Source organism: Sapajus apella, unplaced genomic scaffold (genome assembly GCF_009761245.1).
Source record: "Sapajus apella isolate SASKATOON/1434 unplaced genomic scaffold, GSC_monkey_1.0 scaffold40, whole genome shotgun sequence".
Classification (NCBI taxonomy): Eukaryota; Metazoa; Chordata; class Mammalia; order Primates; family Cebidae; genus Sapajus; species Sapajus apella.
In genome coordinates, this window is record NW_022436980.1 from 8,765,464 (window position 1) to 8,791,318 (window position 25,855).

At 40.4% G+C, this 25,855-nt stretch overlaps 1 protein-coding gene across 1 annotated transcript in view; it reads right to left on the reverse strand.

The window, feature by feature from the left end:
* Positions 1-25,253, reverse strand: part of TMPRSS7 (transmembrane serine protease 7) — a 27,091-nt gene extending 1,838 nt beyond the window's left edge. Inside the window, exons 1-15 of the mRNA XM_032299112.1 lie at positions 25,123-25,253; positions 22,603-22,670; positions 21,310-21,503; positions 20,204-20,242; positions 19,252-19,480; positions 16,966-17,096; positions 15,647-15,759; positions 13,046-13,152; positions 10,752-10,888; positions 9,006-9,113; positions 5,631-5,741; positions 4,669-4,785; positions 3,604-3,775; positions 1,900-2,168; positions 184-320 (exon numbers count right to left, since the gene is read on the reverse strand). Coding sequence (XP_032155003.1) covers positions 184-320; positions 1,900-2,168; positions 3,604-3,775; positions 4,669-4,785; positions 5,631-5,741; positions 9,006-9,113; positions 10,752-10,888; positions 13,046-13,152; positions 15,647-15,759; positions 16,966-17,096; positions 19,252-19,480; positions 20,204-20,242; positions 21,310-21,503; positions 22,603-22,670; positions 25,123-25,215 — 2,025 coding nt within the window. The 5' untranslated portion in view covers positions 25,216-25,253. The remainder of the gene's footprint in view (positions 1-183; positions 321-1,899; positions 2,169-3,603; positions 3,776-4,668; positions 4,786-5,630; positions 5,742-9,005; positions 9,114-10,751; positions 10,889-13,045; positions 13,153-15,646; positions 15,760-16,965; positions 17,097-19,251; positions 19,481-20,203; positions 20,243-21,309; positions 21,504-22,602; positions 22,671-25,122) is intronic.
* Between the last annotated feature and the right edge of the window lie 602 nt (positions 25,254-25,855).

The window sequence follows — 25,855 nt, forward strand, 5'->3', positions numbered from 1 at the left end:
AGAATCAATTATTTCAGTACCTCTCCATGACCTTAGGCAATTGGATTAAAATTAATATCTGAGCAGCTCAGATGAGTTAAGGCAAGTACCTGCCCTGGTTATTTCCCAGTGTTATGTAATTAAGTGAGAAAGCATTTATGGAAAGCACAAAATGTAAATCAAGGGAAAGGTACAATGACTTACTTTGCAGGCATCTCTCTTGCCTGACATTACGCCTGCACAGAGCATCCGAGAAGTGATGATCCCGTAGGTGGAAACACAGAGAGTTTGATCAATGAGCTCTACCTCTGCTTGCTGCAGAACAAGGGAGCCTTTATTATCTGGAAAACACATTGGAAGTAGAAGTGTTGTTAGTGGTAATGGCTACATGTATTCAGGGCTTCATTTGAAAAGTTAACACACATTATCTCCTTTTACCCTCATAGCAGCAATTCTTTGAGGTAAATTCTACTATCATCCTCATTTTGCTGATGAATAAATGGAGTCTTAAGAGACTAAAGGACTTGCCTGGTGACACACAGCTGGCAAGTAACACAAAAGTCAGACCGAAGGTCTGACTCAATTACTTGAACAACTGTGCCATATTCCTCACCATTTCCCTCCTGTTTTCAGTAGGACAGTGAGTCAGCACCAGTTATTACCAATATCTACTATTCAAGAGAGCTCTTTAACAGCATAACTGATGTATAGGAGTCTCTGATGAACCATAAAAACCCAACAGTTTGCATGTAGCCCTTTCACTTCCTTTTGAACCTACCTAGCTAAGAAGATTCAAAAAAATAAGCACACACACACATACTCAGACTTATAAATAAAACACCTCATAAGTTGGTTGGGAAGACACTTTCCTTTTATGATATACGATAATGTAATCAAAGCACTGAGCCCAGTAACCTATCAAAGTTACAAGTGTTCAGTCCGCTGCCTTCCCTCCTTAGGACCCTGAGACTTCAGTGGACCCAAACTGGTGGTGAGTATTACTACTTCAATAACTAAATGAAAGCAGTGAGAAGCTGCCTTTGAGAAGCTGCCGACACTTTAGAGTGTCAAAATGAGGCTACAGGGTAAGGTTCAAGAATTACAGACACTGTGTGTGTCCTAAACCCTTGAAAAGGACGGCAAAAGAATGTGAGGTTATTGGAAGATCATGGGAAAATATTAGCACTAGCATTTGAGGAGACATTCACAAAGCACTGGATTCTTCCCCTCACTATATATTCAGAATCCCACCTTAAATCCTGGACCATGAAAAACCTTGGCAGGGTAGATGTAGGGACTTCCCTACTATACAGCCTGATCTTTGTGCATATTGAAAAGATGTCCTCTCAGGTCAGAGGAATTGCAAAAAGGTATCGTCTCTGGGTGGACTGAATCCGGGCTGGAATAAGCTCCAGGCCTGAATTTTTGGTTTGGGAACTAAGGGAAGGCTGGAGTTCAGACCTCACTCTTATCCCTTGGCCAATTGCATAGGTGCAGGACATACTCACATAATCTTCCAGACTGTTGCCTATGAGTTGACATAGTGGAATGTGTATGTGTGTCCTTCTCTCCTTTATAAATGAATCACTTCTTTGAATGAAAACGGAGGAATCGCTCCTTCTCTAATGAATAACATAGCATACTCTTCAGAGTGTGACAAGGGCCCATAACTATCTAGCCAATCCTGCCTTGCTCATACACAGTCCTCTCCCTCTTTGAGATGAGCCCTTCTTTTGAAGCAGGTGGAAAGCATCGTTAAAAAGGAAAAATAATACCGTCCTCCAATCCAACCTTCCAGAGTTGTCAGGAGGCTCAAAGGAGATGATATACACAAACCCTCTCTGTGAACCCTAAAGCTCTACATAAACACCTTATCATCCTCTGAAGGGGAAGGGCATAACCACTCATTCATACACACACCTGCTTCATGCCTTCGCCCCCAGCCAGTTACCCAGCACTTCTCCCCACTGCGAACTCTCTGGCCAGAGGGAGGAATGCATATTGGCTGAATGAGCTGTTTCAAGGTCTCAGGCCAGGCAATACTGAGCTGTAGCAAAGCGATATCATAATCGAAAGTCTGACTGTTATAGTACTCATGGACCACAATTCTTCTCACCGGGGAGACAAACTTGGCGTTCCCCTGAACATACATCCCAAGGTGTGCAGTCCATGGTGTGGGATCTGACAGCCTGATAGAACAGTAATGAAACACAAAGTTAGCAGCTTAAAGAACCATATATCATTTGCAAACAAGCACTCTAAATAGTTGAGGGCTGAAAAAGAAGGGCCTGACTTCCCTTACTATAGCCACCGGCCCTGTCTAGGGACTATGGCAGAAATCATAATTGTAGGCCTCCCTTTTCTCATTAATAAAGCCAGAAATGAAGTAAGCTGTAGTAGGAGTGACGAGTTATAGAAAATTCATTCAACAATATCCTCAGCAAGCCTGGACATTTTCTTGCCACTGGTATTCCACAAACCACACAGGTCAAGAATGTTGGTAACTAGAATTAATTTGTTGCATTCTTCCTATTCATGCTGACAATGGCATTTGATGGAGAACCCTACTACCAAATTTAAATGATATGAATACCAAGATAGATTAGCAATCAAAGTGTTATAAGCAGGAACTTAATGAAATTCCTTCTGGCAAACTACCAGAAGCCTTAATGATCACTACTCTTACTGCTCAACAATGCCCATTCAAGGGTCACCAACCCCCATTCCCATCAGTCTTTTGAGAATCCCAATATTGACCCCCATGACCTTGCACAAGTCACAAAAGGACTTGTAATCTCCATGTTAGACTTCCATCTCCATCAGCATAACAGTGGGGGCAGAGGGTGGGAGTGAAGAAAATGAGGAAGCCCCAAAATTTTGCTCGCTAATCTGCTTAGCTGATGTCTCATGAGTGGCAGTGGACACCCAAAGAAATATTAGGGTTAACACATTATTTGGAGCAGTTTCACAGCATTAGAGACTAATGATCAAACAGATGTGAAGCTATCTTAATAATTAATACAAATCCTATAATTTCCAGGAGAAGCAAATACCCAAATTGTATAACTTCATTGAAATACAAAAAACAAATACAGAATGAGAAGTGAATTATTTTTTTCAACCTAAGATTCAGTAGATTCAAAATAAGTTTAAATTTTAAGTAAGGTTAATTTCTAAGATGTCTTCTTAACCTTAGCTGGAAGATCATCTGTCGCATAGTAATCCCATTGCTAAAGACAGACAAACCAATCCTAATGGGCCTCTCCAGGATCCCCCTCCTAGTTTAAATAGGGATCTGCATTTTGCTGTCACTCTCCCGTGCCCATTCTTCTCCGCATTCTCTACACATTCTCTCTTAAGTTTGTTCCCTCTGAGTTAAAAGCCCTATCTTATTTTCTCAGCCTTAGTAAAAGCCTATTTATTCTTGATGTTTCTTTTGTGTTCTTTTTTTGTACAAATAATACCTAAAAAAAAGTTTGTCACACACATGGGATCCAAAAAAATGAAAGCTCAATTGAGTTGACCGAATGTCTCCAACAGGGATCTGCTTCCCACAATTTGAGGGCAGATATATCATCTGTGGCTAGAGAGTGCCACTTGAGAGTAAGGATTGAGATGCCCTACCTGTTTCCATGAAAACAGTGGGCTGCAGAAAGAAGCCACTCCCTGGAGATGACCGAGGCACCACAGTAGGCAGATCCAACAAAGTGGAGGCTGACTTGCCACGGCCAACCCCCCTCCAGGGTGTCTGTGCCCCCAACGATGCGGTGAAGGGTGGAGGAACTCCTGCTGCAGGCTTTAGTGGAGAAAGGGCATGTGATTTAATGATCGACATGGAAGAAAAATGGAAATGAAGCCAGGTTTAGTGCTAGCTGGAAACTGACTCACTAGGTAGCAATTTGAAATCTTATTTAGAGGACAGAGAATATGTGAATCCGTCTGAAACCAGTACCAACAAACCACTCCCCCCTTTCTGAAGCATGCCCTGACACAGGCTCTAAACCACAATGCATGTGGGAGGAGGAGGGAGACCTGTTGTAACAGCTGGACTGACATCAACAGCAGCCTGTGGACTTAGATTGTCAGGTAAAGAGGAATGTAACTGAATTGAGAATTTCTTTGAAGTTATGCTGATGTGACAAGAAGCATTTGGGAAAAGATTTATAAGTCCCTGACAAATGAAAACCTACTGGGAAAACTAGTTATCAGAGCAATTGTTTACCAGCGTAAATAGTATTGGTAAAGACGTATAATTTACATGTTGCCATATAGCCAATTAGTGGCTATGTGACTAATAGGAGCATGCGGGAGATTAGTTATTGGGTCAAACCTAAAGCAAGAAACAGCACTTGATATTGTTCTTAACATAAGACATTATTAACAAGTCAACAATAGATACCGTGTTCCAGTACCTATTTATTTTCTCACAGGATGTTTTTTATTCAAGATCTTCTCCCTTGATTAAAGTTATTAGAAAGTGAAAGTTCTCGTTATAAAAATTTATTAATGCTGTTATCAAGAAGACAGAATCCATTCTAAAGTTTTTATTTCTGAGAAACAATTTCAGACTCAGTTTGCCAATAGTTACTATTCTCTTGGCTTATGTCAACCTCCAAGAAGGGAATGAAAATATAAAACAAGTAAACTGAAGAGGGAATACAGGAATCCAAAGAATGAATTTCTACTCACTGCAGCCTTCTTCGTCACTTCCATCTGGACAATCCACTGTCCCATCACATTTTGCATTTTGTTTCCTAAAGCAAATATCATTGCCACACTTAAAAGTCCTGTTGTTGCATGGAATACCTAAAAACAGACAAAAGAAGAAACAGCTTACCCTAGCCAGAAACAAATTAAGTAAGTGAGATTTGAATGCATAACCCCGAACCTCATAACAATGGTTGAATCATAGGATTGGTATTTGCTGCTCTGGGATAAATGGCAGAGAGAAGTGAAACAACCTCACAGTGATCTGTTTCTTCACCTAAGAAAAGCCATTTGAAGGCTGGCAGGCATATCTGTTGAGAATCAATCCGACCACCTCCTCTTTCTCCTACAGCTGGTGAGAGGTGAAGAAGTGCACCATATCAGTGGCATTAGGCTGGAGCCTCTTTGCTATTACCTTGTCTTATTCTCCAGAAAATCTTTTGAGCAAAAATCACTGCCATATTCAGTTATTTTATATCAGTAGGCAGCAAATGGACAGATTTGTTAATTACAGCACATTTGTTCACAACCCGAGAGGTTTGTTTCTGCAAGGGTGACAGTGAAATGTGTTCCATTCCAGTATTTGGCAAGTTCCTCTACATCAGGTCCTCTGTATCCTACAATCTTGAGCATCATGAAAAGCAAGTAAGCAATAAGAATCTGCCAGTATTCATACAACACACACACACACACACACACACACACACACACACACACACACACACACACTCCACCCCATTAAGAGTGACCAACTGTCCCGATTTGTTCCCTTGGAACTAAAGGGGTTCCCAAGACAAGGAGCTTTCAGTACTAAATCTGGAAAAATTCCAGAGAAACTGGGACAAAGTTGATTGCCATCACCCCTAACCCATCAGCGGTATTTTTGTCCTGATTCAGGAGAGTTTCATAGGAGGAACAGCAGGGCACAGAGGACCCTCCCTCACTTTGAGTGCAGTTTTCCTCATCCTGGCCATTCTCACAGTCCCTGACGCCATCACAGATGAGAGGGCCATGCTGCCTGAAGGAGCTGGTATTGCAGGTAGGTTGAGGGCTCACTAGAATAAAAAATAAAACAAAGTTCATGCGCCTGAGATACCAGCTGGGTTCTCTGATGATCAGCAGTGTCAGTCTCAAGGTACAAATCATTCCGATCACTTAAATAAAACAAAAAGTCTATTTTCCTCAAAACTGACACTTCCATGAGGAAAAACAGATGTTTAAACTTTGGCGTAATGTCTAGCACTTGAGTTTGTCAAGTCTGATTTTTGCTTTTGTATAAATGCGTTAAACTCTAGTGGCTTATTTATTTAATTACCACTAAATGCATCATAGTAATTTATTTTAAGGAAAATAAAAATCATAAGCTACGATCTAAATTAAACTCGTCTATTTTTCTCAGCAAAATAAAAGTGTTCTGAGATTGGAGATTTTGTCTTCTTCATCTCTGTACCTCAAGCTCCTGAACAAATAGTAGTTGTTTACTAAAGATTTGTTGAATGAATTAATGAATGTGAGATCTTAAAGGATAACAGACTTTGGGTTTATGTTGTCCTGTGGTCTCTTTGGAATTATGTTGTCTGATGAGATCCATTTCCTGAATTAGGAAATATTCGTGTAAATCTATCACATTTTTCCCCTTTGGAATACTTTCATTAATTGCCTTCAGACCAGCAACAAGTACAAGGAAGCAAATTTAGAAAGCATGATTTCTTAGACATTTCTGGTTTTGTGAAAAGTTACCAGTTTTGCTATCTGCACCTGTTTTTTCAGAGTTATCTCTTGTGAGGGCAGGTAGGAGGATATTGCTGCCCTAAAATTGTTCATTAGGTCTCTGGGCATACCTAGTGGACTCTTAGAGAATAGCTCCAAAAAACGGCACAATGAGGAATAATGATTACCCAAAAGTCCTTATTATAAATTAACAAGAATCATTTTTGTTTGGAGAATCAGCACCAGCACAAATAATAATAATGTAAAAAAACCTCAGTCACTATATAACAATCAGTATTTATTTTCTTAAGAAATCAAACACTATAGATTTAAATAATCAATGAACCATAAGCTTAGACAAATTTTTTGTTTTGTTTTGCCAATTAAAAAAATAAGGTATAAACTAGGCATGGTGGTTCATGCCTGTAATCCCAGCACTTTGGGAAGCCAAGGTGGGAGGATTGCTTGAGGTCAGGAGTTCGAGATTGGCTAGGGCAACATAGTGAGACCCCATCTGTATGAAAAGTAAAAAAGTTAGTGGGGTTCACGGTGTGTGCCTGTAGTCCAAGCTACTCAGGAGACTGAGTGGGGAGGATCCCTTGAGCCCAGGAGTTCGAGGCTGCAGTGACCTATGATCGCACTACTGCTCTCCAGCCTGGATGGCAGAGCAATACCTTGTCTCTAGAAAAATAAATAAATAAAGTATATCATTGTGGGGGTTCATTCAGGGTGGTGGCAAAAATATTAAAGGAAAAATATTAGAGATAGCTTTAGGGAATAGTCACAAACCTTTTTGGAAGGCCAAAGGTTTACATAGCTTGTAATGACTGAATGGGTCGAAGTTGACCAGCTGTTACCCTAGGGCATTAGGACAGTAGAATATATACTAGAAATTGTAAAAGAAGTTTCTCCAGATAAGTCCTTACCTCCATCTCCATTAGCAAAACCTTTGATCATCGCTAGTGGTTAACTGCCTTCTACAGGGGATCAGCACAAATTAATTATCCCCTAATGGTATTGATCCAAAGACCCTTAACCTTTGATACACTAAATAAAAACCTGGAGTCGGGACTGCTGGAGGCTGGCTGCCATTAACTCCTTTGAGTGAGTGGCCTGGGCACCCCAGCTCACTCTTCCACTGCATTCTGTGTTTGGGTGTATGTTATTCATCCGTCGCTGAGTCAGGGTCTGCAGGACAGAACCCCACAGATGGTGACCCTGACATATAGTCACAGGTTATTTTTCATTAATATAATTTTCAATTACATATAGCATAGTAACAATATTTTTCCAAGAATATGAAAAAGATTAGCATCACCATTGCAACTGTATTTGATTTAAACACTCTGGACTTTCACGAGAAAATGCCGCCATTGGTGTCACATAATCCAGTGAATTGTCCTTCCCATATTGCTCCCTGAAACTAGACTTAGATTCAGGAATGAGGTGCAAATGGTCATGAAAAATTAAGACAGAGATTCTCCACCCAAAATAAGAACACGCAGTTATCCCACACTTTAGTCATCACCAAGGTAATGTCAGTACAAATTGTACAGGTTAGAAAAACAACAAAACTTTATCTTTTATGGGGCTGGCTGCAGTGGCTCATGCCTATAATCTCAACACTCTGGGAGGCCAAGGCAGTTGGATTGCTTGAGGCCCAGAGTTTGACACCAGCCTTGACAACAAAGTGAGACATTGTCTCTAATAAAAATCTTTTAAAAATTAGTGAGACGTGGTGGTGCACACCTGTAGTCCCAGCTACTCGGGAGGCTGAGGCAGGAAGATCTCTTGAGTCCAGAAAGTCAAGGCTGCAGTGAGCTGCGACCATGCCACTGCACTCTAGCCTGAGTGACAAAGCGAGACCTGTCTCAAAGAAACGAACACACACACACACACACACACAAAACCCGTTCTCCTTTATTTATAAACAATAGTTCAGAGCTGGGCCCCATAAAGGAGCATGCTGAAGGAGTACTGCTCTGCAAATTCTGAGTTTCTCTCTAGGTGGAGAATCTGCCTTCAAATAGGATTTCGATGTTTAAGATTGTGGTGAATTAAGTTATAAGCCGCAGATCTTTACTCCCTGTGGTAGCATTATGCACCCTAATGTTACCATAGTCCCAAGGTGTACAGAGTAAATTTCCCTACCCTTGACTTTGTTCTCAGCTATGTGACTTGCTTTGAACAACAGAATGTAACATCAATGATGGCATACCAGTTTCAAGCCCAGGCCTTAGGAGAAACCATGTTGTTTCCGCTCTCCCCTCTTTTCCTTTTGCCACTGCCATGACTAGCCCACTGGCTCTACGAGGCAAAGAGCCATAAAAAGTAGAGCTGATTCCAATCTTGGAAGAATCAAGTTCAGGAGGACCCAATGCTTGAAGCAGAGCCACCCATATGAGCCCCGCCTAGATTAGTCAGATCCCAGAAAATCCACAGATGCATGATCAAGAATAAATGATTGTTTAAGCCACCGGGTTTTGGGGTAGTTGGTTATGCAGCAATAGATAATAACTGCAAAGACTAAGGATATATACCAGCAGCAATCATGGTCCTTAGAAGTTACTTATTCGTCAGAAAGTCATATTAAAAGCTTGAATACCCACCGCAAAACAGTTCGTCACTTTCATCCAAGCAGTCATTTACTCCATCACAGCGCTGGGCCTGAGAGACACATAAACCGGAGGAGCATCTAAAAGATCCAACAGGGCAGGCTACGTGCAAGAGAAAATAGAAAATTTTGGATAGATCCCTGAAAATCACTAGACCACATTAGCAAAGAAATATGAAGTGTGAAACGGTTAGGGAGTTGGCAGTGTACCAGTAATAATTATACAGTGTCTCCATCAAATGAAGGCTGCCAGTCATTGAAAGACAAAAATGCAGAACACAGAAGAGCAAAGAAGAAAGCAGTATCCACCTGGCGCTCTGGGTGAACACTGCATTCGGGTCATATCCACAAGCAAACTTCTACTACCTCCATAGTCTAGTCTCAGCTCAATGACTTTGTCATTTACCTGAAGAATGTAAACGCTGGAACATACCTAAGGGAGCCCTGCATTTTTAATGTGGAGTCTTTAGACTGCCCCAGAGAATTTTAAATTGATTTCTGGTGTCCCTGAATCTTCTGTGATCAGATGAATTATTCTGTATGTCTTAAATTACATTTTCAAGTGAGCTGTGCTCCAAAACATACTGGTAAACACTGCTCTTATCACATTGGTCCTGGAGAGACTACTGACTGTCCGCAAACCTAGACTCCTGCCCCCACCTCCCTGTCCATTAGTCTTTCCTCTTCAACCAGGCTTCTGATCAATGATCCATTCCCTGATTCAAGATTCATTCCTGATATTGAATCATTCATCCTGAGCTTATAGATAAACATTAGAGAACAAATAAATCCTTCCTCCCCTTGTCCAAAAGAATGTGGGAGAGTATATGGTCAAGTCAAACACAATTTCAATGGCACATGATGGAGTGGATGAGATGCTGGAAAATAGTTATAGTTTGAAAAACAATTAAAAATAAAACAGCTTACTTACTTATCTACCTGTGACTCTGCTGGAAACTGTAATACTCTGATATTCAGGATGTAATATTCTGAATCCAGAAGAAGGTCTATTAGGGATCGGCAAAGAATGATATAGTCTAAATAAATGTTCTCTGAAGTCATATCCTTGTGGACTCCTCAGTGAGCAATCTTTAGTTTTCCCCTCTTAAAATGGGTCGAAGATTTCCTGAGCATGTCATTATCTACTCTCTGCAGTTCTAATGACTTCCCTCACACATTGCCCTTTCTGATGAGCCCTTCCTGGCCACTCTTCCAGTAGTTTTCAGTATGAATTTCAAGCTCAACATTCTGAGGACTGATATTTGAACTCCCGTCACCAAACAACTCTTCCTGTGCAAGCACGGACCAAAGTGAGTGACAAGTGTTGGCTCTGGATCCACTACATGCTACTGTGAACATCATATTTACAGAGAATGACAGCTAGCAAGGACAACAAACCAATAAATGTCTTGTCTTTAAGGAATAATATGAGAAATTATTTTTCAACTATAAATCAGTAACATTTAAAAGTTATGTTATTTCTTTAATAAAGTACAGTAGTAATAAAGATGTAATTTTGTATATTATTTATATTATATATCATATATTTTATATATTATGTATTTTTATATTATTTATACTTGTATTTTATATTTATTTATTATAAAAATAAGTGTGTAAAAGGAAATAGGAGAAATAAAGCAGTGTTCATTTCTTAAATTCTCACAGTTTAGAGTTAGAAAATGTTATCCTCCATGTAAGTATTTATTAAGGTTTTCTAAGGAAGTGATCCCAGGCTTACGTTGACTGATGTTGTAACTGCCATATTCTACCAAAAGTGGCTTGTCCGAAAGCCTTGAACTGCACTGGAGCTGAATGTGAACCAGAGGGCTGGGCACTCGAAAAATTGTCTGATGATCCATATAGGAGCCACAGTACCTGAGGAGATAAGAGTCAGGGAGCACACACAGCTTGAGGTTCTGTTGACTGCGTTTCTATTCAGGATGAATTCTGTAATACTTTGATCATTTGGTTTCCACAAACAGAGATGCGTATGGTAGAGATAATGGTAGTCAGGCATTCTAGGCCACGTGACTGTGATCAAGTAACTTCTGCCCTCTCTATTTTCTCCTCTGCCTAATAGAACAATAACAGCACCACTGACCTGTTGCTTTCCTCACCAACACTTATGACCCAAAGAAACATGGATTTAATCCTCCCAGTCCTCTCTCCTTTTACAATGTGAAAACCTGTGTAACACAAGAATTGCCTGCTTTTGTCCACAAGCCGCTCTGCCAAGGAAAGTGGAGTCCATTTGTTCAGGTTGAAAATATGCAAAGAATTCCAGCAAGACTAAAAGCAAAAGATAACATTATTTCAATCTAAATTGAAATTCTATTTGTACATAAGGGCTTGTCCTTGGCAAAAGTTCAAGGAATTAATGTATCTGTCTCCAATATTTCCCTACCTTGATTTTTTTTCTTATCTCTCATCACCTAATGCCCCCCAGCATCCTTTTGAGAAAAATATTCCTCCTGTTAATAATTCTTCTACATTAGCACTGTGGTTAGTGGAGAATGCAGTATTATTATATTGCAGGCCTGTAAGTTAGTTCACCGCCCTGTATAGGTGAGGCACTTCCCGCAGTAAAACCTGCAAGCTTGATGGGAGATGGCAGAAACAAGGCTTGGGGGTAACAACCTCCACTGGAGCCTGTGATGCCAATCACTCCAGACCCCCAAAGCACTTGGGAAACAGGCATGTTCCATGGATCAGACACTGGCATTCAGGAGCACAGATAATCTATGATTTTAAGGACTAAAGGAGGAAAGCATTCATGTGTTATTCAGGAAAGGTCTTCTGAAATTGGCTGAAGTACAGGAACTGATGAGCTATTAGACCAGCTTCTGAGACATGAGGAAGATAGGGCAAGTGCAGATGTCCTTCTGGCTAACTGGGAGCCAGGGTTTGAGAGGCACCTGAAAGCCAAGACAAGCCAGAGTTGGCCACCTTGAGATCAGAATCCTGTGCTCTTAAAAACATGCTATATTATCTGAATCTCATAGTGATTTTCTTTATGTTCACCATTAACGTTTAGTAGTGTTTCTTTGCAGAGATGAACCTTGCTAGGCATGTTAAGGAGAATCAAGAGGAAAGAGATCACATGTTTGGGCAGGAGTTTAAAGGGGAGAGGATGCAATGAGGCATAAGGGTGGCTTATGAAATGCAAGTTTTAAAAGTGACAGACTGGAGACAGCCAGCAAGATCAGTTTCTATAGACAGACACATGATAAGTGAGGAAACTAACATAGAAAGATGTGAAATAACTTGCTAAAGTTCAAATAGCCAGTAAGTAGAACCAAGATTTGGATACCAACTGGCCTGAGGCAGGAGAATCACTTGAACCCAGGAGGTGGAGGTTGCAGTGAGCCAAGATCACACACCAGTACTCAGCCTTGGTGACTGAGCAAAACTCTTGTCAAAAACAAAAAACAAACAAACAACAAAAAACTCTGTCTCAAAAAAAAAGAGAACTATTCAATTGAGTGCCTGTCATAGATTTAGAAGCAAATCAACAACAATTAAGAGAGAAATTAAGAGTGAGAGTAAGCATCTAGTAGATTGGTTCTAGAGCCAAGTAGATTGATTAACCCTAAGTCCCTCGATTTCTGATTAGCTTCAACCCATTTTTCAGCCTCAGGATCCAGTCAGGCCAACTGGGACTCTTCTACCACACAGAATTGGTTAATGGTCTCTAACTTTCTTTTTTTTTTTTTTAACCAGCAAACCCCCAATTTATTATGGACCCCCATGGATCCAGGACTTGAAAAATTCATCTGCCAAATACTCTTGTGAAGTGTAGAATGCACACATCTGTAGCCCAGCAGCAGAGAGCAGTGGTGCGGCAGGAGCCCTAAGACATGGGTGTGAATCCTGCCTCAATTACTTATGAGCTGCATGGCCTTGAGCAAGTTACATAACCCCTATATCCCTCAGTTTCCCTATCTGTAAATGGTAAAGTGCAAAGTCTTTGAGGACAAGGAACACACAGCTATGAACCTTTCATCAGATGCCTAACATATGAAGATCACTTACATGTGCTCATTAATTTCCCACCATCCATGCTCACAGCCTTTCATATTCTTCTTGGTTATTGAATAGTTATGGAATTTCAGTGCTATGCCAAGTGTTGATAGAGAAGTCTGTGAAAACAAACATTAAGTCAGAAAAAAACGCTTCAATCAAAGGATGTATTTACTCTGTCCTGTGGCTTGTTGTTTTAAGATCATTCTACTCCTTGTGCTCTGTGGCCCCTGGTGGAGTAAACCAGTTCTCCTGAACAAAGCGGGATGAGGAAGACAATATGGTGAAGAGGGAAGCAGGCAGCCATGGATTCAGGGAGCAGCTGCTGGGTCCCAAGTGCAGCAGGGTGACTTAGGACATATCAGTGTCTCTGGATTTCAGTTTCTCTCTGTTAGTGTGAATTTAACTTTAAAAACACCCACTTGTTAATGAGTGTAAACACCTTCCTCTTTTAATATTCACAATGACACAGTTGATTTAAAGTGTCATTCAGATTCTTTAGATAAAGGAGAAATGAATCAGCATCCTCTTCATATTAAATTCAGTGTTTCTGAAGACTGTTAGTGAGTCACCCCTAGATCTTCCTGGAAGACATCAAAAGAGAAAGCTGCCTATGTGTATGAGCAAACACATAGTGTGTGTGTGTGTGTGTGTGTGTGTGTGTGTGCGCGCGTGCGCGCGCGCGCGCGCGCGCGCGTGCGCACATGCGCACGCACACACACACACAATACAACTGACTTATTTGTTGCATTTTGTGGTATACGTGTATATTATGTCTGATATGACATAAAGTTTTAGTTTTGATTTTCACTTTCACCCAGGAATTACTTAAGGATTTTTTACATTTAAGAGAGTTAAATTTGGGTTCATCCATTTTCAAGCTTTCTAATTCTTTCTTAATTGAATAAGAGTATCATTTATAGTGCTTTAAATTTTTTTAATTTTGTGATCAAATTTATGAATACTTCATGGCCATTTTTAAAAAAGGAGTAGTCTGCATATATATAACACCACTAAGGAGGACAGACTTGCTCTCTCCTCCTCATACTTGCTGGTCATCTGAGGCCCTGCATTTCTGCTGCCCTGAAGCCTTGAGAATCTGGCAGTGAACAAGGGTCCAGCACCTTTATCTCCTAATCACTTTGGAAATGTTTGTAATAGTTATTTTTTTTTAATTTAAGGATACATGCCGTCAAGATATTGACACCAACTTGCAGGTGTGGGTAGAGTAATGAAATTATTTGAATGATTATCACTATGCACAAATAAACATATATGCATCAAGCACGCTCCTGCCTCAGAGTCCCTGCCTCAGCTGTTCCCTTTGCCTGCAAAATTCTTATCCCATTCACAAGGTTAGTTCCCTCATCTTTCAGGTTTATCTGCAAATGTTCCCTTGTCAGCAAGACTTTCCCTGAGCATCCTATTTAAGATAACAAACACCTAACTTGTTATCCCCCACACCTCCCATCCCAACTCAAGCTGTAGAGCCCTCTTCCCCGCTTTACTCTTTTCCATAGCATTTTATCTTATGACACAAATTACATGTATTTATCTTGTTTGTTTATGACTTGCCTTCCTATACTGGAAGGTAAGCTCCATGAGAGCAGGGCTGCTTCTGTGTGTGTGTGTGTCTGATTTCATGGATCCCCAGTGTCCAGAATCATGCCTGAGTGCCTGGCCCACAGTCATCATTCAATAATATATTGAATAAATGCAAACAACATGCTGCTTGCCATTTGCATCTAATTCATCTAAATTGCTATGCCACACAATAATGATTTTATATGTATATGCTGAATGAACAAAGGTGACACTTTGCCCTGTCTCCATGTGATATTATAGGTGGAAAAAGAAAAAATAGTTTACTAAGATTTTTTTTAAAAGCATAAATGCCCTAACACCAGAGGGAGAGATAGACGATAGATAGATGATAGATGATAGACAGATAGACGGACTGGTTCCAGGAACCCCACAGATATCAAAATTCTCCGATACTGAAGTATCTTACATAAAATTGTTCAGTATTTGCATGTAATCCAAGCACATCCTCTCCTATACTTTTAATCATCTTTAGATTACTTATAATACTGAATACAATTATATTCTATATAAATAGTTGTTGTACTGTATTGGCTTTTATTTGCATTATTTTTTATTGTTGTATTTTATAGTGTGTGTGTGTAAAATTTTTTGATATGTGGTTTAATCCACAGATGCCAAACCTGCAGATACAGAGGGCTAACTGTATTGCCTAATCCAATTCATAATTTTATTATTATTCCTATTACAATGCTGGCGATGAAGCAATTAAGAATTGATAAATGTGCTCTATAATAATAAAATAATTGTGTGAACCTTCAACAATATTGAACCTTTCATACAAATAAAATTAATCTGAGAAACAAGCCCCAGTCTGCTAGAGCAGGTCATTTATGGGCAGAGGGTTGAAATTACAGAAAAGTGTTGTATTGTAAATAATGTATTTCAATAATACCAAAATTTTATAAAATTCAGCAATATTCTGTTTGTAATTAAAAAATTAATGTAATGAAATTCATATTAAACATAGAGCAGTAATATTTTTCTAAATCACTGGAAAAACTAGGCTACCTGAAATTTCCAGGTGCATTTGCATTTTGGAGGATAGTAGCTCGGGTAATATGGACTTGAAATCTTCCCTTCAAAGCCAGTTATTTCTTTTACCAACACTGTGTTTTCACACCCTGAAAAAGATGCCCAGTGACACACAATGATTCACAGCTGTGAGATTATGGAAAAATACGCTTCATACATTTATTTTATTACTAATGCACACTTCCTTGATCAATAAGCTTTATACATTTCTTAAACTTTGGGGTTTTTTTTTTCTTCAGAAGAAAGAAATAGCACCTTACAGATATATAGCTAAAATACTTATTCTCAAATTCTATATTTGTTTTTTGGCTGCAGATCTGCAGGATGCTATTACTTTCTTTAAAAACATAGTTCTGAGGTTGGTCGGTGGCTCACGCCTGTAATCCCAGCACTTTGGGAGGCTGAGGCGGGTGGATCACGAGGTCAAGAGATCGAGACCATCCTGGTCAACATGGTGAAACCCCGTCTCTACTAAAACTATGAAAAATTAGCTGGGCATGGTGGCACGTGCCTGTAATCCCAGCTACTCAGGAGGCTGAGGCAGGAGAATTGCCTGAACCTGGGAGGCGGAGGTTGTGGTGAGCCGAGATCACTCTATTGCACTCCAGCCTGGGTAACAACAGCGAAACTCTGTTTCAAAAAAAAAAACGAAAAATTAGCTGGGCATGGTGATGAGTGCCTAAAGTCCCAGCTACTCAGGAGGCCAAGCCAGGAGAATCGCTTGAATCCAGAAGACAGAGATTGCAGTGAGCAGAGATCACGCCACTGCACTCCAGTCTGGTGACAGAGCAAGACTCCATCGCAAAAAAAGAAAGAAAGAAAGAAAGGAAATAAAATAAAATTATGACTGATAATACATTAAATAAATTAATAAAATAAAACGAAAACATAGTTCTGAACTCAGTGACACCAGCAACAGCTGAACAGCAACCCCTCCTCAGAGGCCTGAGTTTCATCCCACAAATTCCTCCCTCTAAGCTCTAAACTGTAATAATCCCAACCTCTTTCCTTTGTTCACCCAGCCCTAGGGATGATACTTGCTTCCTGCACGTGTTACATCCATGATACCTTACATTTCTCTTCATGTCCTTTTTGCCCTTTGAGTAACTTTATTAACACCTTTATACTAAGTTAATAGTTCTTATTTAATTAATCCTTTCAAACTAACTAATATGGTCTCTCTCTTCTGACTGGACCCTTATTCAGAGTCCCAGCACAGCCTCCAGAAAGATAGGAATAGGCTCCCATAACAAATATTTCTAAAAGTGACATCTCTGTAACTGGAGAAGACTTACTTTGTTCTGGAATGATCTCAAAATATGCCCGGATTCCTGAGAGCCTCCGTATATGAGGAGACTTAAATGTCACCAACATGAGATTATTTGTAGAAACAAACGACATTAATGTTCTTGTAGGTTCACAAATTCTGAAAGCAGAAATAAAACAGAAGTACATGAATAGTACGTTATTTGAGAAATGGGTTTCCTGTTCAAGGAACGGGTCTTCATTCAAAATGATTTCACACATTTTCTGGGTCAGACCATTCAATCCATTCACTCAATTCTTGGGAGTCTCCCCGAACCAGATCCTCATCCATTAGCAGCCACAGGGCACTACAAAGCTGGAAAACATAGACACATTTTTGTGTAGGAACCTCTACCAGACAATCATCTGGGATGGCTGTCACTGGACGCTCCTTGAGCAGAAATATGGTAGAAAAGTCGTGTATCTAATGGCTAAGGTCCTAGACTCTGCCCTAAGGAAAACTGGATTCACAATTCAGCTCCATCACTTAAATGGATGCAAGACGTGGGGCTTAAATCTTTGTAAGCACCAGTTTCTCTTCTATGCAATAGTAGTATTACCAGAAGGGAGGCCATGTGAGTTGCCCACGTCCTTGGCATTTTAAAAAAAGAATTGAGACTGGGCGTGGTGGCTTACGCCTGTAATCCTAGCACGTTGGGAGGCCAAGGGGGACGGATCACGAGGTCAAGAGATGGAGACCATTCTGGCCAACATTCTCTACTAAACACCACTACTGGGCGTGGTGGTGCATGCCTGTAATCCCAGCTACTCAGGAGGCTGAGGCAGGAAAATCACTTGAACCCCGGGGGCAGAGGTTGCAGTGAGGCAAGATCGCGCCACTACACTCCAGCCTGGTGACCAAGCAAGACTATGTTTAAAAAGAAAAAAAAAGGAATTGAACAAAACGCACAAAGTAACAAAGGAATGAAACACAGAAACAAGAAAGGAAAGTGGGGATTTATTAAAGCACCCCACAAGGTGGGAGTGGACCAGAGCAAGCGGCTCACAGACTCAAAGTTTTCTGGGTTTTAAGTACTCCTTGTGAGGTCCCTATCAGCTACCCCTCACCTGGATGAAGGATTTGGTCCACGGCTAATGAAAGGCTGAGGTGAACTGTCACTGCATGCAGATGAAGGGACGGCTGGTGCTTGGCCCGAGGCCAGTCCAGGGCCTTTCCCTTCCGCCTGAGCTGTGGCGGAAGCGGGAAGGCTATAGGGTGGTAGGGCTTTTCCTTTTGGCTTAGCTTTAGGAGGCTTGCGTTAATTGGTTAACCGGTCTTAGGTTCCCTACCCCCATGCCGCCACCTTGGTATTTTCCCTTGAATCAGCTTTAGGAAGTCAGCACATATTGGTCTTAAGTTCCCTGGCTCCAGACCCTATTCTCCTGCCTCGGTAGTAATAATAATAGTATGCTCCTCGTAGCATTGTGCTGAGGATTAAATGAGATAACTAAATATGTCTGAAAGGGTGAAAATAAGCTGAAATTGATGGAGTAATGGGCAACAGTGGCAAACTTACTTTTCACTGCGTATCCTTATATTGTGTTTGAATTTTTAACATTCACATTCATCACCAAAATATAAATACCTACACACGCACATAAAGCATTATTACATACATCCATAGACACTGTCAAAAATAATAAGATAATTTATGTACCTTTTTAGCACAGTGAGTAATAAATAATTTCATAAGGCCTAATTCATTATTAGCTTATCAAATATTAAGCACTCATAAATAAATATCTACTATTAAGTAAAAGATACTAGGGTATGTATATGTGTGTGTAATTACATATACATGAATGAAAAGATTTATGCTGAAAGATAACAGAAATTTGTTCTGAATAATGAGATTGTGAAGTAATTGATACTGTTTCTGCTGGCCTAATTTTCTGCAATAAACGAGTTATCTTCATAACTAGAAAAAAATTTTAATTGTTTACTAATGCAATGCAATCATCATAGGATATTTATTCTCACACGGTTATTTCAATAAATGTAAAATTAAAGTATCTGTTATATTTCAGGTATATTGGCTGAAGTTCTTGCTGTGCTGACTTTGAAAGTATCTGCTACAAGTGGAAAACAAACATTGAATCTGATAGGCTATGGCAAGGGTACTGAAGTATAAGGGTTACTAAGTAGGTCAGTCTTTGACCTCATGAGTGCACACAAAAAACTGTTTAAAACAAAAAATCCAGGGGGAACACAGATACTGTAAAACAGAGGTTGTAAAAAATCTTTTTACCCACCAAGAAGAGTGGCTGCATCATACCTGTACAGGATGCTGCTCCGGATTGGCAAGAGGGAGTCGTAAATGGTCAGGGAGTCAGTGACACAGTTGTCGGCTTCGATTTGAATGGACTTGATTGACAGACGAATTAGGTAGCCCATTATGGCCACCAGCTTGAAGTGACACGTCAGCCTCCCTGAGGTTGAAGAAATCTCCAGCGGGTAGTGGAGAGACAGATGCTCTGCATAGAAGTACTGAGAGCAGCCTTTGTCTGTGGAGACAGGACCATTTTTCTTTCTTTTCTTTCTTTTAGGAAAGACTTTTCTAGAAATCTTTACAGAGAAAGTAAAGAGCAAAAGAGGTCATGTGAAGGACATATGCTGCCTTTGCCAGCATAGGTCCATTTCCCTGCCTTCTGGCAACAGCCCTGGATTTTGTCTTTAGAAACTACCCTTACCCTGTCTATATATTTTGGTTGGGGTTAAACTCAACCCTAGTTTCAGAGGTGGGCCCATAACCCAGGCTGGCCAATCAGAGTCAAAGTCATTTCAAGAATAAGCATGTCAACCAATCCAGACAATGAGAGTCAGCCCCAGGACTTCTGCAAGAGCAGTCGGATATACCTGGAGGTGTTTTCACCATGGTTGAGAAAGTGATAAAATTGTAAGTTTCGATCTGCTTGGTGGTCCTTTTTACAACCACAACGGAAGAGCACACTTGACAACGAAGCCCCCCCAGAAGTAGGCAGAGATGCAGAGCTCTGATGAGATTTTTATTTTAGATCCTAGGCTCAACCATGACTAACGGCCAGCACACTCCACGTATGTCCCACTTACATGAAGCAGTCAAGCTTCTTTTGTGCTTAAGCCAGTTTAAATGTGTTTCTGTCACTTGCAATTTAAAAAGCAATAACAAATACCATCATTAGCAAAGGAAAATTACAGCCAAAAACAATATTAACCTGGGGGGAGGGGAACCACATGAAAGAATTTACCAGATCCTATGGTTGACGAGTAATCCGACCGAAGCCCAGCTGCATTGAAAAAGTACATGGAGAAAAGACTGTGAATCCTGTCATTTCAGTTTGTTAGAATTTTGCTTAGTAAAAATTATTTTCAGTCCTTCTTTAAAAGAAATTAAATACATCTGGGATTTACTTTAAAATAATGCAGCGAGGATGGGGTAGTTGTTTAGGTATTTAGAGATCAAACAGAACAGTCGTGAGTTGAGAGTTGTCCGAGCTGAATAAGGGGAATAGAGTTCACTATACTATTCTCTTCACCTTCGTATCCTTGACATTGTAGTTGCAAGCTTCAAATAGTTTCAAAGGTAAAAAAGCACCGAACAAATATGATATTAGTCCTATATATGAAATACTACATGGGATACAGAATTTTCTAAAGATTTCTCATTTATTTAACAAATATTTATCAGCCCCCTACCATATGCCTAGTGTATGCGTGTGTGTATATATAATATATATACTTATGTAGATAACATATATGTATCTATATCATATATAAGCATATGTATTTATATTTATATATGTATATATACACATACATTTATGTTTATAACATGTATTCATATGTGCATTTTATATAACATTTAAATAAAAAAAAAACTGCATAAATTTTGAGTTATGCAACAATTAAACCATTTTACTATCAAGGCAAACAATGACATTTGCATTTGGGGCTATGAAGCAAGCTGTTCTGGAGGGCTGGGCAGCATTACATAGCAAAGGTACAGTTCTGTCTGGGCAAGTAAAGTAACAAGATAAACCTCAGCAAAATTCTTCCTTGCCTAGGACTTTGCTCTCTGGGGACTTAGTTTGACGATCATGACCTGACTAAAGGTAGGCAGAGGTACACAGTAACGAATTCAATTTCATGCATATGTTGTTTCCAAAACTATTGTTCAATTGCAATATACAACTTTTAGCAATTTCCTTTACTAACATAGCTCCAATGTCTTTAGTTAATCCTGCACTGCTGGGATTGTGGGAGATAATGCTTCATTACAATGTTGACCACAATCATGGCAAGTAACAGGAGCGCTGCAGGAAGGAATGCTAAAGGAGAATCGCCCAACAATCACCATTTAGTACCACAGAGTCCATGTCCACAGCCAGACCCTGCAAGCTCCCCACAGAGGTCCGATTTATGATGCTTGTCTGGATGGAATCCTTCAAGATGGCGGCCACACAGTCTTCACAGAAGATGTGGCCTTTGGCACGTGGCATGACGAATACAATCCAAAAGTGGACAAGGAGGCCACCCTTGTTGTTGCTGCTATAACAAAAAAAGAGAGATCATCAGGGACCTCATAGGACCTTATGGAGAACCAGTACCCAGCTGATAGATTCAAGGTAAGGCTGGTTAGCACATCCTTCAACTGAAGCTAGTGCCCTTCTTTAGGTAGTCATTAACTTCTGTTAGCAAGACTGACAAAGGACAGCATCATGTAATATGCATTCAGACATTTGTATGGGATTCAAATCTAAAACCATGACTGTATAGTTGCATCTCCATGGAGAATACACTATTTCTCTGGATATCAATCAGTATTCACTGCCATTAAAATATAAAACCACTATAATGTTTGATACTCCGCCATGTCAGGACACTGTGCTAAATCTGCTTTATTCCAGTTAATCTAATGAGAAGGTCCAATTATTATTCCAGTTTTATAGGAGGAAACAGGCCAAATACAACTCCAAGACACATAGCTAGTAGCAGATCCAGCAATTAAGCCCAATTTGATTTGCAGTCTGCTCCCAGAGCCTGAGCTCCTAATGGCATAAATACTGCCATGTTTTATGAAAGGAACAGAAGATGGTGTTCTGCAGTAAATGACCTGGGAAATGGAAGGTTAAGGAAACTAATCGAGCTGCGTTACTCCAAGACTTCTCAGAGTTTTTATATGTCAAAGTGGATTGTGACTCTCTGCAGATATATTGGGAATAGTGGGGTGGGATATAATATACAATCTTTTCTAAAAATTATTTGACCACAAAAGCCCTTTTTTCTCAGAAGATTGCTAGTGACCAGTTTTTCACTGAACATTAAGAAATCATGGTCTGTGCTTTATTTTTGCCTCCACCCTCCACCCAATATGACAGCCAAGTTTACGGCCACTTTGCACAGCAGCGCTGCTATAGAGGTCCGGGATTCTAGCTGTGGGGAGAAAGCAGGAATTTGGTAGATAAAGAGCAAAAACACAGCATGAAAGCCAGGCAGTGAGTTGGGTCACTAGTTGTGCTAATACAGCATGAATCCCTAACACCCCCAAGAAGCTACTTGGGAATGGTGGAATCTCAGCCTTCTCGTAGCTTTGAATGGAATTTAAAGCAATGAACACGGAAATCCCAAAATAAGGGACATGCATTACCTGACATCTGCAACAACAGACTGCTCATAAAATCTGGAGAAGGCAGATGTTGTATAAACCAGGTTTATCTGAAAAAGAATAGTTGAGGTACCTGAAGTATTTCATACTTGACTTCCTTTCACAGTATCTTAAATGTGGTAGGCCCAAGCTCTGACAGTCAACAAGGAGAAGTGCGATCCTCAAAATAAAGGCTCCTAATCCCACACCAGACATTATTTCTTGAATTCAAATAAATTCTTGCTTCCTGCAAAAATCTTGGGTGACTTTTATTCTGCTATCTGTGAAGAATCAGTAACCTTCAATCATTTATTGCTCTCTTTAAACTCAAGCTTAACTTCTGCATTCTTCCCATTCCAGAGGTTAATTTTCTCCACAGTTAACAAATCAAACTCATTTAAGCACATTTTCATAGTACAGTATCTGACCCAACGTCTTTTCTATCAGCGTACCAGCGTTGACTACGTATATTCTTAAGGACACATTCCCATATGAGCCACTAGGGGGCGAATGGTACCCACAGCCAAGTCTACCAGCTCCCTTCAGAACAAACTCTAGGGAAAGGCCCTAGCCCTTTTAAAATTTCGTCATTTGATCTCAAAGGAGAGCTCTGTTTCAATCGATTTACCTTCTTGGCCCTCATCCAGCATTTCTAAAAACCAAACTCACTCTCTTCTCCCAAGTCATCTTCTCTGGTATTCCCCTTCCTACGTAATTTGAAACCACCCACGTAATTGCCCATGATTAAAAAAACAATTTTTTTTTTTTTTTTTTTTTTTTTTTGACAGCGTTTCGCTCTTCTTACCCAGGCTGGAGTGCAATGGCGCGATCTCGGCTCACCGCAACCTCCGCCTCCTGGGTTCAGGCAATTCTCCTGCCTCAGCCTCCTGAGTAGCTGGGATTACAGGCACACGCCACCATGCCCAGCTGATTTTTTGCATTTTTAGTAGAGACGGGGTTTCACCGTGTTGACCAGGATGGTCTCGATCTCTTGACCTCGTGATCCACCCGCCTCGGCCTCCCAAAGTGCTGGGATTACAGGCGTGAGCCACCGCGCCCGGCCAAAAAACAATTTTTTTTAACCCTTAGAAATTACAAAGTGTAGTGGAAACTTTATGAGCTGCGGAGTTTAAATTCACTGTGCAACACAGAATATGTTGCCTAAACCTGTTTAGCCTTCGTGGTTGCTGTTTTCTTTTCCTTTTTCACCTGTGAAGCGGTAATCAAAACACCCACCTCTTTGGGATAATTTGAGAAATAATTGGTATGCAGTCATATGCCACATGACATTTTGGTCAGGGAAAGACCACATATATGACAGTAGTCCCATAAGATTATGACGGAGCTGAGCAACTCCTACTGCTAGTGATTTGTGTCACAATCGCCTATACTGTTCAGTACAGTGACATGACCGTCCAGGTTTGTGGCTTAGGAGCAGTAGTCTACACCATCTAGCCTGGGTGTGTAGTAAGCCATTCCAGCCATGTCTGTGTACATACACTCTATGATGTTTGCACCACAGTACATAGAAAGCACTCCATAAAGCAAAAGCTGCTCTGAGCACTATTGTCTGATTTTCCCTCTCTGTCACCGCCTTTCCTCATTCTACACAGCCAGTCATTGTGTCAAGGTCATCACTATGACAACCCCCTCCCCTACTGTGGAAATACAAATGGACAGCAACCTTCTAGTTGGTGACCTGTGCCAAGAGCCATGAATAGATACTTTTCTATTTGGACAAGTAATTATACTTTTAGGAAACCACCTAAGAGAGTAATCAGAGATACTCACAAGTAATGAGGCAGTTTCACCGTCACATTATCTATGGCAAAAATTGGAAACAGCCTAAACATCCAATAAATAGGGATTTGCTAACTTTGAGGCTACTGTAACTTACATTTTTAAAGGAAGATTTACTTGTACAGAAGCACACAATAGTATGTTAAAATACTAGTTTATAAAACTGAATATAATATCCCAATATTGCACTATTCGCTATGTTTGTGTATTCCAGAATAAAAAGGAGCTTTATCTCTGGTGATAACATGAAAGAAGATATTAGTTTTGAAAACACAATCATCTGAATGTTGCTAATTTTTATAATAAACTTATTAGTTCTATAATGAGAAAGTTATTTTCTTTTTTACCATGAAGAGATTGCCAATGCATCAAGGCTGAAATAAATGTGTACGATAATGGAATTAATTGGTATGCATGTAACTTCAGAATTGGAAGGTATTTTAAAGGTCATCTGATTCCAATTCCTTTATTTTATGGATAAAATAAAGGAAACTTAGAGAGCTTTTTTTTTTTTTTCACATTGGAGCATGGGGGCGGAGGGAGAAATTCTATCTTATAGCCAAGATGTGCTAAATTTCATGTTTTCCTCTGACACCTTCCTTTGTCTACCCCACACTCTACTTCCCTAAACCCTGCTCACCTGTGACACCTGTGGTCCCCTCCAGCTTCATCCCCCGCTGCCCCCCAAACCCACTCTAACCCCTTCTGCCCCCATCACCTCACCACTTGCTGCACAGTCCGTGCCACGGAAAGAAATTCCCTGGACTCCTTTTGTCGGTATTCCGGAAGAAATTCAATGTTGGTGATGCGAAACATCCCAGCAAAGTAAAAAGCGTCTTTGCTTTCTGTCTTACCTGTAAAATGGGAGAGAACGTGATTGGGAGGCTTTCCCACCTGTGAGGCAGTAAGGAGCTGTCTGAGCTATGTCAGAATGAGGCTCCCAAAATAATTTTATTTTAGGCAGCTACATATCTAACTGGCTTAGAGCCCGTGAAGTTTTAAATTTAGTAAACAACATCCATTTCATCAGCAGCAAATAACCATATCTCAGAATATGTCTTCGATCTGCTCTGGAAAATACGAGCAAGGTTAAAAGGATCTCATGGCCCCTGTGTGTTACTTTTTTGTGGCCCATATATACCCCACTTTATCATAATTTCTCCCTGTCTGTCTCCTTTATGGGCTCTCTGAAGGAATAAACAGTAATTTATTTTGATTCCTCAGCCTCTCATGTAGGCAGTGCCTGGCTTTGCTTTGAAGTTCAGTAAACATTTGAAGGAAGGAAGGGAGGGACAAAGTAGGTAGAGGGAGAGCGAGAGAAAGAAAGAAAGAGTGAGAGAGAGAGAGAGAGAGAGAGGGAGAGACAGAGGAGAGAGAGAGAGAGAGAGAGGAGAGAGAGAGGGGAGAGAGAGAGAGGAGGGAGAGAGAGGAGGGAGAGAGAGGAGGGAGAGAGGGG